This window comes from Microtus ochrogaster, chromosome 4 (genome assembly GCF_000317375.1).
Source record: "Microtus ochrogaster isolate Prairie Vole_2 chromosome 4, MicOch1.0, whole genome shotgun sequence".
In the NCBI taxonomy this organism is placed as follows: domain Eukaryota; kingdom Metazoa; phylum Chordata; class Mammalia; order Rodentia; family Cricetidae; genus Microtus; species Microtus ochrogaster.
The window spans coordinates 31,137,331-31,151,255 of NC_022011.1; the positions used below are offsets into that span (position 1 = coordinate 31,137,331).

Below are 13,925 nucleotides of genomic sequence, written 5' to 3' on the forward strand. Positions count from 1 at the left end.
TTTTTTGGAGCCTGTCCTGGAACTAGCTCTTGTAGACCAGGCTGGTCTCGAACTCACAGAGATCCACCTGCCTCTGCCTCCCGAGTGCTGGGATTATTTTTAAGTTAGTTGATGTTGGTCTCTGGTTCCACCCTGCCCTTTTCTGTGCTGCTTCTCTTTTTCTGTAGCCTAGAAAGGTCCTGACCCTTTAGAGCCTGCACAGCCTTTCAGGGATGTTTGAGTAATGGAATCTGGGACCCAGCTTGATTCTCCCCTGCAACTCTCACATGCCAACCTTGGGAGGTTCTCCTCTTGGCTCCCAGTATTCAGTGCACCATCCATCCCCACCTTCTCTCTCAGCTCCTCCCTGGCATCTCAGAGACACTCTTCTGACTGTGCTCCCTGTGGCTGGCCTGTGGTCCTTGGGGTTTTGTCCTTCTTTGAACATGGTCTGTTCTGTTGCTGGAATCAATTCCTTACCCAGACAAATAAGCTTTAGCAGGAGCACACACCTCTACATGACACTCCACTGATCCCAGAGAGAGTCACAGGATGGGTGCTGGGGATACAGGCTCCTGGACAGACACATCTGGGCTAGTCTGGGCTGGCGATTTTGGACAGAAGCAGGTGCGCAGGGTCCGGTGTAGCTGTTCTAAGCAGGACAGGAGAGCCATCCTCTTTGCTCCTTGCCCCGGGAATCCCACACTATAGTGTGTGTTAAAGCAGTTTGGCAGGTAGCTTAGAGAAAGCTAGAGTGTCCAGTTCTGTCCCTGTAGAATGGGAGAGGCTGCAAGACAGATGCATCTCTGTAGTGGGGTGTTAGTGTGAACAGAAGCTCCAGCCTGCCACCCAGACCCCGAGCCATCAAGGCAGCAAGTCCAGCATCTCTCCCCAAATTCCCAGTTGCCTGAGTCCCTGGCATCTTAGCATCTCCTATCTGGACTCCCTCCTAGGACCTGCTGGTTGGCTCATCCTGTCTTCTACCTACCTTCAATCCTACCCATACTTGAAGACTAACACTTGCCACACTGTGCTGGGCTCCAGACTTAGAGCAGCAGCCGAGGAAGCACACACAGCTACTAAGAGACAGGTCCTTGGTGACCTCTAGTATGGGCCATGCATAGAGAAACAGCCATGAACATGCCAAGAGAATAGGTGGGCTCCTGGCTTGGCTAGGGGTCCTGAGGTGTTGGGTGAACTGAAATCTGGAAGGCAACAGGGAGTGCTTCCCCCTCTGTGTCAACCATCTGTGGAGGACAGTGACTCACCAGGCTTGCTCAGGAGAAGTCGCTAGAGAGAAGATTAAGTGTCCTGTGCCATTCCAAAGCAATGGTATAGTGTCCCCAGCTCTTTCCAAGCCCCCAGACCTGGGCCAGGTGCCTCTGTAGCTCCTTTGCAGCTGGCTGGGTGCTCGAGCAGTGCATCCTACTAGATGGGATGGTAGGGCCCTGCTGTGTCCACGCCGCTGCCACTTCTACACTAACTAGATATCTGGTCCCAGATGCTGCAGAAGCTGGGGGAGGATGAGCCACGGGTAGAGAAGCCACTGGCCGAGCTTGACCACCTGGGACACACAGACTGGGTAAGACATGGACTCCTGACCCGGGACAGAGGGTTTTGTGCTGGGAGAGCTCTGGGTGCCAGAGCTGAGGCTGTTTTCCTTTCCGGGTCAGGCCCGGCTGTGGGTCCAGCTCATGCGGGAGCTGCGTCATGGGGTGAAGTTGAAGAAAGTGCAGGAGCAGGAGTTTAACCCACTGCCCACCGAGTTCCAGCTCACCCCCTTCGAGATGCTGATGCAGGATATCCGTGCCAGGAATTACAAGCTGCGCAAGGTCATGGTGAGCCACAGCCCTGTGTCCTCCACCAGAAAACCTGGCCCTGTTCCCTTCTGCAGGTCCTTGCCCTGCTGCCATTTACCCTGCCCTCTGCCCTCTGCCAACAGCCCTTGCCCTGCCCCTTGTGCTTGATCAGAGTTTGATACTCATCTGTAGATATGAATAAGGCAGATGTGGCAGTTTCCACAGCTCTTGGTTGTATTGGGAATACAGTATAATAATGAGGGCAAGGAGAAGGTTCTTGAGGATGGGGGGGGGGGCGGGCTAAGAGCCAGCTACATTGGCGCACGCCTTTAATCCCAGCACTCGGGAGGCAGAGGCAGGCAGATTTCCGTGAGTTCAAGTTTACAAACACTAGTTCCAGGACAGCCAGAGCTGTAGCATGGAGAAACCCAATCTCGTAAAACCAAAAAGCAAAACAAACAAGCCAAAGAGCCAATCACATTTTACCATTTTACATTAACAAAGCCTGTGTACACTGGTATCACTCAAAACTTTATATAAAGAAATTCATTTCATTCTCCTGACAACTTCTGAGATGGGTCTTACAGCCCCATTTCCTGAAGGTTTAGGAAGCTCAGGCAGCTGAGGTTAGGGCTCGTTAGGACTCAGCTGCAGCTGAGTGGCCCATGTATCGGCTATGCACCTGAGCCCAGGGAACAAGAGGCCTTAGGAAGGAAGCTGACTATGAAAATCAGGCCATAGTCAGGGCTGTGTGAGCCCCTCCTGGTCCCCCTAACACGGCAGTTGGCTCTTGCACGCTCAGCTTGACCCTGCTCCTCCTGGCAGGTTGATGGGGACATCCCTCCCAGAGTGAAGAAAGATGCCCACGAGCTCATCCTGGACTTCATCCGTTCACGGCCTCCACTAAAGCAGGTACCAGCTCTACACTTCCTCCTCTGGATATTGTGGGGCCCGCTGCTCTCTGGTGACCAATCCAGCTGTCTTACCACATCTGTTTTCTGAGGGAGATCTTTGAGGGCTCTTTTGCCCGTTGGCTGGAAGGTTGGGCATGATCTCCAGTGTAGGGCTTGAGGGTCTGTGTCTTCTTTTTAGGGAGAATTTTTAGCTGTTTACACCTCACACCAGGTGTGCACAAAGCCTCTTTGAGTAGTCTTCCTTCCTGGTTACTGAGCAGCAGCTCCAAGTCTCCCGGGTTATCCCAGCATCTCCCTCCTCTAGAGGGTGCCCATGTCATCACCCGCCTCCCCTTCCTACTCAGTGTGTCATGTCGGTGGCAGGTCTCAGAGAGACGACTCCGCCCTGTACCACAAAAGCAGAGAACATTGCACGAGAAGATCCTGGAGGAAATCAAGCAGGAGCGGAGGCTTCGTCCAGTAGGGGCCCAGCACTTGGGTGCCCGTGGTGAGCAAGGCGGGGAGGGTGAGTGACGGGAGAGAAGACATCCCCCAGTGGACCTCGCTGGGGCTACAGATCAAATTTTGGGATGGTTAGCCCCAAGAGCTCCTGTGTGGGTAGAGGACCTAGGACCTATTAAAAAATTTTTTTAACTGTAAACTTAGAGGAATTATGCAGGGCAGTGGTCGTGCACACCTTTAATCCCAGCACTCGGGAGGCAGAGGCAGGTGGATCTCAGTGAGTTCAAAGCCAGCCTGGTCTACAGAGTGAGATCCAGGACAGTCAGGGCTACACAGAGAAACCCTGTCTCAGGGGGAAAAAAAATCCCCCAAACCTTAGAGTAGTTATAATGGCTTTGTGAAGTCTTAGGGGTCTATAAAAGTGAAGTCATCTCGGACTCCGGGTTTTGATCTGATTTTGCCCTTATTCATTGTTATAATGGATGACAGATTTCAATATTTGGGAGTAAAATGAAGTAAAACTCAAGTTTCTAACTGACTGGAAGCCAGATATATGTTCAAATATTTGAGTCTTGGTCTTCCTTGCAAACTAAAGTCAGTGAACTTGAACCCTGCTCCTGCCGGAGCTCTCCTTTTTAGTTAGAGCTGCTCTTTGTTAACTGGCTGACCAGTCTTCGGTTTCCCATTCTAAGTGGAGAATCAAACCAAGTGGTACTCATAAAGCTACTCACTGCCATGTTGGCCTCCTCGTCCTCCTTGCTCACTGTCCCCTCCTGCCCTGGCCTGCTTATCCTTGCCACTTCCTCCCTACCCCTGTACTGGCCTCCTCATCTGCCCTGTTTGCTGTCCGCCCCTACACTGGACTCCTTGTCCTCCCTGCTCGCTGGCTACGCCTTCCCTGACCTTCCAGATCATTCCCATTCCCCGTTCTTGCCCTGGCCTCCTTGCCCTCCCTGCCCCACGTTCACCCTTGCCCCGCTGTCCTTGCCCTCCCTGCCCCACGGTCACCCTTGCCCCGCTCTCCTTGCCTTTGCTGCTCACTCTTCATCCCTGTGCTGACCTCCTCTTCCTCTCCACTCACCATCCACCCCTGCCTTTGTTTTTCCTGCCCTCAGGGTTTGGTTCTCTGCCCTGCATCCTCAATGCCTGCTCTGGGGATGTGAAGTCCACTTCCTGCATCAACCTGTCAGTCACGGATGCCAGGAGTGGAAGCCAGCGTCCACGGCCTCGGGTCCTGCTTAAAGCTCCCACCTTAGCAGAGATGGAAGAAATGAACACATCTGAGGTCAGAGAATAGGGATTCTTCAAAAGTTCACGTTGATGGGGCTGGGAAAGGCTTAACTAGACAGGGGTCTGTTTAGTCAGCTGGGTAGACATCCTCTACAGCCAACCAACGGGGTGGCAGGTGGCCCCTTCCCTATCTTTTCAGCTCAGAAGTAGCCTTGGATCCGTGGGACAGTGACTTCTGAACACAAGGGAGGTTATTTGAATGTGGCCAGACGAGTAGCCTGAGTAGCCTCAGGTGATGGGAGAAGCTAGCTGCAGTGAGGCTCTCTGACCCAGTAGAATGGAAGATGACCTCAGTGCTGGCCATCTCAGAGGGCTCAGCATTCCTGCAGGATCTGTCTTCTCCAGGATTTTCTGGAAGACTCAGGGAATGGTTTGATTATTGAGACAGTTGCCATGAACTGTCCAGAAGATAAGAGATGCAAGCTAGTGACGTGTAGAGGAAAGTGCAGGGCCTTAGTGGGGCCGATTAACACTCTTGGATCCACTGCCTCTGTCCAAGGATGAGCAAAAGGTGCTGGGGCAGTGGTCAGGAGGGGGGGAGGGGGCAATGTTGGGAGGGGTAGCAGTCGGGAGGGGGCAGTGGTCAGGAGGGGGCAGCGGTCAGATGGGGGCTGTGTCTGATGTGCTCTCAGGAAGAAGAGTCCCCCTGTGGAGAGGGAACACTGAAGCGGGATCGCTCTTTTTCGGAACATGACCTAGCTCAGCTTCGGAGTGAGATGATCTCTGGCTTGAAGTCAGTCACTCAGCCCCCAGGAGGGACAGAGCTGCCTCGGGCCAGGGCAGGCAGCATGCACTCTTGGAAACCTAGCACCCAGGACCAGGGTGAGTATCATCATCACCACCACCTGCTGTTTTCATGCCCATCCCATGGATTCTGTGTTGCAGCCTCCGACTCACATCTCCCTTGAGCAGGCAAGTACCCAAGACATGCAGCTTGTGCCTGCAAGGACAGTGCCTAGTCGGCCAGCGCCTAAATTTAGCAGCCATCCCTGCTTTCCATTTGAGAATTTTTTTTTAATCAGCTAACCAACCCATATTTATTGCAAACCATTTTCTAAAGAACTTGAATCCTTGCAGGGGTGGAGTGATGGCTTTGTAGTTAAGAGCTGCTCGTGTGGAGAGTGATTGCCAGCACCCACATGCTGGCTCATAACCATCTCTAATCCAACACCCTCCTCTGGCCTCTGCAGGCACCAGGCACACATGTGATAAACATACTTATGCTCATGCATATCGAATAAAAAGAAGTAAATCAGGCCAGGTGTGGGAGTCCCTATGGGCCTGTGTTCTTTCTCCAGCTTTCTGTCCTGGGAGTGACCAGGCCCAGCCTTACCCCAGCTCCGCCTTGCCCAGCAGAAGTGGGCAAGAAGTGGAATTACAGATGGCTGTGACCCAACATGTAGGTGCTGGGAATCAAACCTGGTTCCTCTGCAAAAACAAGTACTCTGAGGCCTGGAGAGATGGCTCAGTGGTTAAGAGCATTGCCTGTTCTTCCAAAGGTCCTGAGTTCAATTCCTAGCAACCACATGGTGACTCACAACCATCTGTAATGAAATCTGGTGCCCTCTTCTGGCCTGCAGGCATACACTCAGAATATTGTATACATGGTAAATAAATAAATGAATGAATAAATAGGATAATGCTATTCCTGTTTGGTTGTTTTTTTTTTTTAAATAACAATTATTTAGCTCTCTGCTTGACTTTTAGGTTGTTCCCCATCTCCACTGGGACACACACGCTGTCCCCACTGTCCACTTGGCACAGCACTCTTGTCAGGTGGTCCCTATGGGCCTGTGTTCTTTCTCCAGCTTTCTGTCCTGGGAGTGACCAGTCCCAGCCTTACCCCAGCTCCGCCTTGTCCAGCAGCTTGAGCTCAGTGGATAAGCCAGAGGCTTCTTCTGCACCAGATAGCAGGCACCTGTGGCTGGTAGGTGACCGGGTGGTTTTCCCTGGGTGCCCTCTTCAGCATCGTCTTCATCCTTTCACGAGTGTGGTGCCCGAGAGAGATGGGGAACATTCCTCAGGATGTGTCTGGCTTTGTCTTTGTCTGAGGGGACCAAGGTCCAGTTTCCTGTATCTGGGGAGATTGTTCTTTGCTGCCACTTGCTGGTAGACATTGGTACTGCAACCCCAAACCCAGAGACTTGTCTTTCAGTCCATTTCTCCAAGGTCTGAAGTGTTTTGTTCAGTTCCAGTGGGGTCAGGAGAGATGATGAACCCTGGATTGTGGAACGTGAGGGCAATACAGTGTTGCAGGAAGTGTGCTGTTGGCTGAGACATGCTGGGTCCCCTCAGCTTTGAGTTTTGTGTTGTTTGTATGAAGAACTAATACCGCTTGCTGACTTGGAGCCCCGACTTGGGCCTGAATTTCACTGTGCAGATTTATCAAAGGAAGTAACAGGTAAAAGCTGACGGTAGATTTCAGGGCACCCTACATGTGTGTGGAGGGATGGTGTCACTAACTGTGGCTGACACTGTCCTCTCACTGAGGCTTGGATTAAGATAGCTGCTAAAATAGTTTAAAAAGTGTAAGTTCTATGTAAGAATAAGGCAGCCTTATTAATTTTGTTTGTTTATATAAGTATTTCACCTGCGCATATGTCTGTGTACCATGTGCATGCCTGGTGCCTGCCGAGGTCAGGTGTCAGATCGCTTGGAACTGGAGTTCCAGATGACAGTGAGTCCCATCTGTGGGTGCTGGGAACTGAGCCTGAGACCCTCTGAGAGAACAGTGATGTTAACTCCTGACCCACTGCTCCAGCCCCTCATTCATTTGGATTGAAAGGTTATTTATGTCTATATGGTAGAGCAAGAGAACGACTTTAAAAAGTTATTCAACTTCCACACACACATACACACACACGTAGGATAAATACATGTGAAGGACCTGTTTTTAGCTGGATAGTAGTTGATGTCTTTAATCCTAGCACTTGGGAGGCAGAGGCAGGAGGATCTCTATGAGTTTGAGGCCAGCCTGATCTACAGAGTGAGTTCCAGGACAGCCAGGACTGTTTCACAGAGAAACCCTGACTCGAAAAAAAAACAAAACAAAACACTTATTCATCTGTGATTGATTTGTCTTGTGTGCATGTGTGTTTTGTCTGGATGTGTGCACCACGTGCATGCACTGCCTGTGAGATCAGAAGAGGTGACTTAAAGTCTCTGGGACTGAAGTTACAGATGGTTGTGAGCCACCATGTGGGTGCTGGGAATTGAACTCAGGTCCTCTGGAAGAACAGTCAGTGCTCTTAACCACTGAGCTATCTCTCTAGTGTAGTAAGGAGGCCACTAGTTAGTTCCTGGCCACTTAGCCCCAAAATAATCACACAGAAACTGCACAGGGCTACCAATGCACATCCTAGAAAAACATCCAGTTTCCTTCCTCGTGGCACCCTGTATGCTGGTCTCCATCCTGCCTCCATGAACAACAGCTAGAGTTTTGAGTTCTGTGTGCCTGGCACCATGTTAAGAATTGTATGTTGTCCAGGCAGTGGTGGCATACGCCTTTAATCCCAGCACTCTGGAGACAGAGGCAGGTGGATCTCTGTGAGTCTGAGATCAGTCTGGGCTACAGAGCTAGTTCCCCGACAGGCTCCATGGCTAAGAAACACTATCTCAAAAAATCAAAAAAGAAAAAAAAAAGAATTGTATGTTGTATTGCCTCAAGGGAGCTGAAGCAACCCCATTGTACAGAAAAGGTAGGCTTAGAAGGTCCAGTGTCCAGTCTTAAGCCACACACTAGTAAAGTCAAACCAGTACCACTCATCATGATGCCAGTTAGGACAGATGGTCTGCTGAGTACAGGAGAGCACGCTTGGGGTCAGGCAGGGCTCCTTGGGACAGTACAGATCAGACAGAAGGGCGTGGGAAGGTTCTGTGGAGAAGGTTAGAACAATGGTGTGTGCTTCCAAGCAGGAGATGGGGTTTTCTGGCGTGGGACAGTGAGGACAAGGGACAGTGCCCTGGGTCATGGGACTAGGGAACCTTGCTGTATTGGCAGGGCCTCCTTGAAGCAGATCCAGCCCCCAGTCATGAGTGAGCTTATGTCCATACTTTAGCAAGTTAACAGCTTGCTTGGACTGAGACTAGGTAACTATAGGGTCCCCGGGATGTTGAGCAAGCAGGACCCTCTCCCTTGCCCCCAGGAGTTCAGCCACCCTGTGGAGAGTTTGGCTCTGACTGTGGAGGAGGTGGTGGATGTGCGCCGGGTGCTGGTGAAGGCTGAGATGGAGAAGTTCCTGCAGGACAAGGAGCTCTTCAGCAGCCTGAAGAGGGGGAAGGTGAGGCTTGGGGGCGCTGGGCAGCAGGGTGAGCAACAGAGGGTGGGACCAGGGTCTGGGGCTGACTCGGGGACTGGACTGGACTCCAGTGGCCTTCCACTGCCACGCTCTAACCTTGTCTCTCCCTGCAGATTTGTTGCTGCTGCCGAACCAAGTTTCCCCTATTTTCCTGGCCACCTACCTGTCTATTCTGCAAGAGGTGAGCCTTGATCAGCAGACAGATTAACAAGGGAAATGTTCTATCCCACCAGCCAATTCAGTGTTTTCTTCTTCCTTCCTGTCTCCCTCCAATCCCTGAGACAGGGTCTTCCTGTACACCCCAGACTGGCCTCAAAGTCATGATCTGCTTGCCTCAATTTAAGTTGTAGGGACCATAGGTTAGTACCATTATGCCTTGTTTAGGTTAAATTTATTTATTTATATTTGTTTGCTTGGTTTTGTTTTGCGACAGTGTCTTACTATGTAGCCCTGGCTGGCCTGGAACTCACTGTGTAGACCAGGAGAGGAACCCATAGAGAGCTGGGCTTACACTCACAGAAATCCGCCTGCCTCTGCCTCCCGAGAGCTGGGATTAAAGGCGTGTGTCACCACCACTTGGTTTGGGTTGAATTTTTTTGTTTTTGGAGACAGGATTTCTCTGTGTATCTCCTGCTGTCCTAGAACTCATTCTATAGACCAAACTCAAAGAGATCCACCTGCCTCTGAGTGCTGGGATTAAAGGTGTGTGTTACCACCACCTGGGTAGGTTTGAATTTTTACAAGAAGGATTTTGTTTTTGTTTTGTTTTTTTAACAAGACAGGGCCTCACTAGATAGCTCAGGCTAGCCTCAAAGTCAATCCTCCTGCCTCAGTGCAGTGTCGCCACACCTGACAGGCATTTACTTCTGAAATCGGATATGGGAATTTTAAAATGCTAATTGCTATATAAAACTCAACATCTTACTTGAAGCCTTTCTACTGAGATGGTGCTTCTATGGTGAAAAGCACCAGAAACACTCCAGGCCAGATAGTCCTGAGAGAGATAAGAGGCAGAGGTAAATGAATGTCATCCCAGGAAGATGCAAGATTCTGGGGTAAAATGAAAGTAAAGTACTGAGTGACCAGGGATCTGGCCAGTCAGCTGATGGCTGGCTCAGATATGTGCCGCAGACACGGAAGCCAGGAGGAGGGTGCTTTCCCTTCTTAGGCTTCCTTACACTGATATTGTTTTCTCTCTGTTCCTTCCAGAGCTGTGTGCACTTCCTGCAGTGTAAAGGTGAGGAATTCGGGGAACCTTCCAGGTCTTGGTGAAGTGGGATGGGGGTACTACTATTTCCAGTTGATGTGTTGGACAATTGCCCTCTTAGGAGGCACTTCATCCATTGCCTTCTTCAAGAAGCTATTCTTACGCGTCCCAAGACTGATTAGTGTGCTTGTTTTGAGTGTAAAGTCTAGGCTGACATTAAAATTCTCTATGTAACTGAGGATGACTTTGAACTCCAGATCCTCTTGTCGTCTCTGCCTCCCAAGTGCTGGAATTATAGGCAGGAACCACACACATGATCTAAAACTGTACAGTTTGTTTTGTTTTTTGGTTGGTCGGCTTGTTTTTGGTGTTTCTTTTTTATTTTATTTATTTTTTAAATATTTATTTATTTATTATGTATACAATATTCTGTCGGTATGCCTGAAGGCCAGTTGTGAGCCACCATGTGGTTGCTGGGAATTGAACTCAGGATCTTTGGAAGAGCAGGCAATGCTCTTAACCACTGAGCCATCTCTCCAGCCCCCGGTGTTTCTTTTTTAATGTTTATTTATTTACTATATATACAGTATTCTCCTTGCATGCCAGAAGGTACCAGATCTCTTAGATGGTTGTGATCTGCCATATGGTTGCTGGGAATTGAACTCAGGACCTCTGGAAGAGCAGCTAGTGCTCGTAATCTCTGAGCCATCTCTCCAGCCCTTTGGTTTGCCTTTCTTTCAGGCAGGGTCTCACTATGTAACCCTAGCTGACTTGAAACTCAGTATGCCTGGCCAGGACTACAGTTTCTTAAAACACTCCTAGGTAGTATTTGATATTTTTGAGACAAAAATGTCTGGCTGTGTACAGCATTGGCTGGCCTGGAACTGGCTATGTAGAGCAAACTTGCTTTGAACTCAGAAACACGCCTGCCTCTGCCTCCTGAGCACTAGGACTAGAATTGTATGTGTGCACCACCATGCCTGGTCCTCATAAGCAGTCTTAAATTTTGTTCTTAAGGGGGCTGGAGAGATGGCTCAGTGGTTTAAGAGCATTGCCTGCTCTTCCAAAGGTCCTGAGTTCAATTCCCAGCAACCACATGGTGGCTCACAACCATCTGTAATGAGGTCTGGTGCCCTCTTCTAACTTACAGATATACACACAGACAGAATATTGTATACATAATAAATAAATAAATATTTAAAAAAATTTTGTTCTTAAAGTGCTAGAGAGAGCCGGGCGGTGGTGGCGCACGCCTTTAATCCCAGCACTCGGGAGGCAGAGGCAGGTGGATCTCTGTGAGTTCGAGACCAGCCTGGTCTACAGAGCTAGTTCCAGGACAGGCTCCAAAGCCACAGAGAAACCCTGTCTCGAAAAACCAAAAACAAAAAAGTGCTAGAGAGATGGCTTAGAGGTTAAGAGCACTTGCTGCTGTTGCAGAGGACCTGGGTTTGGTTCCCAGAACTTAGATTGTTGACAGAGGTTTCTGTCCCACCTGGTCCCACAGCTGTTCAGCCCCAAACACACAGAGGTCTACATAAATAGACTGGTTGGTCTATTAGCTCAGGCTTCTTATTAACTCTTACATCTTAAATTAACCCACAGTTCTTGTCTGTGTCAGCCACGTGGCTTGGTACCTGTTATCAGTGGAGCGTTCTCATCTTTCTTCCTCTGCATCTGGATGATGACTGCAGACTGACCTTTCCTCTTCCCAGAATTCTCCTGTTCTAGTCACCCTGCCTGGCTACTGGCCAATCAGCATTTTATTAAACTAATACAAGTGACAAATCTTTACAGGGTACAAGACCATTGTCCCACAGCATTACATTACAACTAACGAATTTGTAACTCCAGTTCCAGAAGATCCACGGGCACTGCATGCACAGAGTGCACAGACATGAATGCAGGCAAAACACCCATACACACTAAGTAAAAATAAGTGAGTAGAAAGTTTTAACAGTTGTTAAGTATTCCATGTGAGTAGCCTGGAGACACACAGCTTTTCTCTCTCCTCCTACAAAATCCCCCTTTTGATATGAGAGTTTTCAGCAAGACCATGTTGCATTTGGATGCATGCTTCCACTCAGAGCTAAAGGACGGAAACACCTGGAAGAGTACTGACCATCATGCCTCAGCTCAGAAAGAGGAACCTACTTTTCTCAAATCCTCTATCATCTGCCCCTGGACCACAGGAATTGATTACTCCATCCTTGTCCATATGAAATACTGGTTGTGTGCAGAACTTACAGTCACACTCTTTGTGCTGTAAAACAGTTCCCAAACCCTACCAAGTTACAGTTTGGATGAGCAGGAAATGTAGTTGGGGTGTGACAAGGCAGGAGCCTATGCTGGGCCCTCAGATGACTGAGTGTAGGGGGCGCCACTTCCAGTCTTTCGGCCCCCAGGGGGTAAGGAGGATACAGGGTGCCTGGCTGGATGCTCAGGAACCTTCTCCACACCCTTCCTTGTGTTGCAGATGAAGATGCCTTCCAAGAAGTGTGCACACATCCCTGTCTACACACTCGGTTTTGAGAGTCTTCAGAAGGTGCCAACTACCAAAGCCACGCCAACACTGAGGAGAGATGCCTTCCAGTATGTTCTTTTGCACTGTTGCTGGTATCCTGTGGTAGTAGACAATTGAACGTGACTGGGAAACTAGGGCAGGTGTCTATGGCACTGTGAGGATTTCCCCAGGGAACAAGTCGTTTGGCAGGGCTCTAGAGGCAGGGTTGTAGGGAATTGGGTTTGGGTGGTCTGGGCTCAGGACCTCAGTGCCCGTCCAGGAAGAACCTTTGCAGGGATGCACACTGCCAGGTGCGCTCAGTAAGACACCTGTGGATGAGCCATGAGGAAGGAGAGAAGAGGCAGCAGGGAGCTTGGAGGGGTCACTGTAGACATAAAAAGCAAGATTTGGGATTCTGAAGTGGCAGGACAAGGCCTCTGGAGGACCCCGACTGTAATAGAGTCCTCTCTTCTCATGGTTCTCTCCTGGCATCTTTCCATCCTAGATCCCTGCAGGGACCAAGATGGCGGAGCGTAGAGGAGGAGTTCCCCCACATCTATGCTCATGGCTGTGTCCTCAAGGATGTCTGCAGTGACTGCACCAGCTTCGTGGCTGATGTAGTATGCTCCAGCCGCAAGAGTGTGGATGTCCTCAATGCCACTCCACGACGCAGCCGCCAGACCCAGTCCCTCTACATCCCCAACACCAGGACTCTCAACTTGCCGTGACTGTTGTGATGGTCACCCTGCTCCCCATTCTGGGACACAGCTGCCATCAACCCCCTTGCGCATGTACATATATACATATATAGACACATTTATAATATATATACAGCCTATATATTTATATACATTGTCTCTTTGCCCTAAAGTTCATTTAGGGCCAAGCTTACTCCAGGACCTTCCTTCTTTCCTCTCAGGAATCCTTGGAAAGGCTGGGAGGGACTGGGGAATGGAGAAAGGGCAGCTTTCCTGCTCCATGCCTTGGTTCTCTTGTAGTGAGCTTATGGCAGCCTCTCTTCCCTGAGTGGACAGGGCACCTTGGTTCTCAGGTGAACCTGAATATCAGGTCTACCTGTCCTTTAGGGTGCTCAAGCAGCAGAGGCACCTGGGAGCCTCCAAGTCTCTGGGATTGTGCTATGAGAAAGCCCAGATACCCCAAGCCAAGCTTGCTCCTGGTCCCTTTCTGGCACTGTGTGACTTTTCCTGGGGACTTATGAACAAACATCTATTCCCCCTGCATAGGTCACCGACAGACCAAAGAAATGATTGCACTCAAGTCTAGCTTGATGAACCAATGAGTCTTCTGAGATTACAGTAACATGGTGAGGGGTCCCTTACAAGAACATAAGTGACTCTTGGGTAGTTGCATCACCCCAAAGCCCTACCCCAGCATAGGTGACAGTTCATGAAAGGTGCTTCAATGTGAGTCACACCCCCAACCAATTTTCCTGTACTGAGACCATGGTGTAGCTGAGGTGGCCGGGGGGGGGGGGGG

At 50.0% G+C, this 13,925-nt stretch overlaps 1 protein-coding gene across 1 annotated transcript in view; it reads left to right on the plus strand.

Annotated features, from left to right (window-relative positions):
- The window catches only part of Spire2 (spire type actin nucleation factor 2), a 35,855-nt gene extending 21,956 nt beyond the window's left edge, over nucleotides 1-13,899 (plus strand). Inside the window, exons 4-15 of the mRNA XM_005345836.2 lie at nucleotides 1,481-1,561; nucleotides 1,653-1,817; nucleotides 2,604-2,690; nucleotides 3,056-3,179; nucleotides 4,249-4,418; nucleotides 5,056-5,245; nucleotides 6,232-6,350; nucleotides 8,569-8,703; nucleotides 8,835-8,902; nucleotides 9,931-9,958; nucleotides 12,402-12,517; nucleotides 12,934-13,899. Of these exons, the coding sequence (XP_005345893.1) occupies nucleotides 1,481-1,561; nucleotides 1,653-1,817; nucleotides 2,604-2,690; nucleotides 3,056-3,179; nucleotides 4,249-4,418; nucleotides 5,056-5,245; nucleotides 6,232-6,350; nucleotides 8,569-8,703; nucleotides 8,835-8,902; nucleotides 9,931-9,958; nucleotides 12,402-12,517; nucleotides 12,934-13,156 (1,506 nt within the window). The 3' untranslated portion in view covers nucleotides 13,157-13,899. The remainder of the gene's footprint in view (nucleotides 1-1,480; nucleotides 1,562-1,652; nucleotides 1,818-2,603; nucleotides 2,691-3,055; nucleotides 3,180-4,248; nucleotides 4,419-5,055; nucleotides 5,246-6,231; nucleotides 6,351-8,568; nucleotides 8,704-8,834; nucleotides 8,903-9,930; nucleotides 9,959-12,401; nucleotides 12,518-12,933) is intronic.
- The last annotated feature ends 26 nt before the right edge of the window (nucleotides 13,900-13,925 follow it).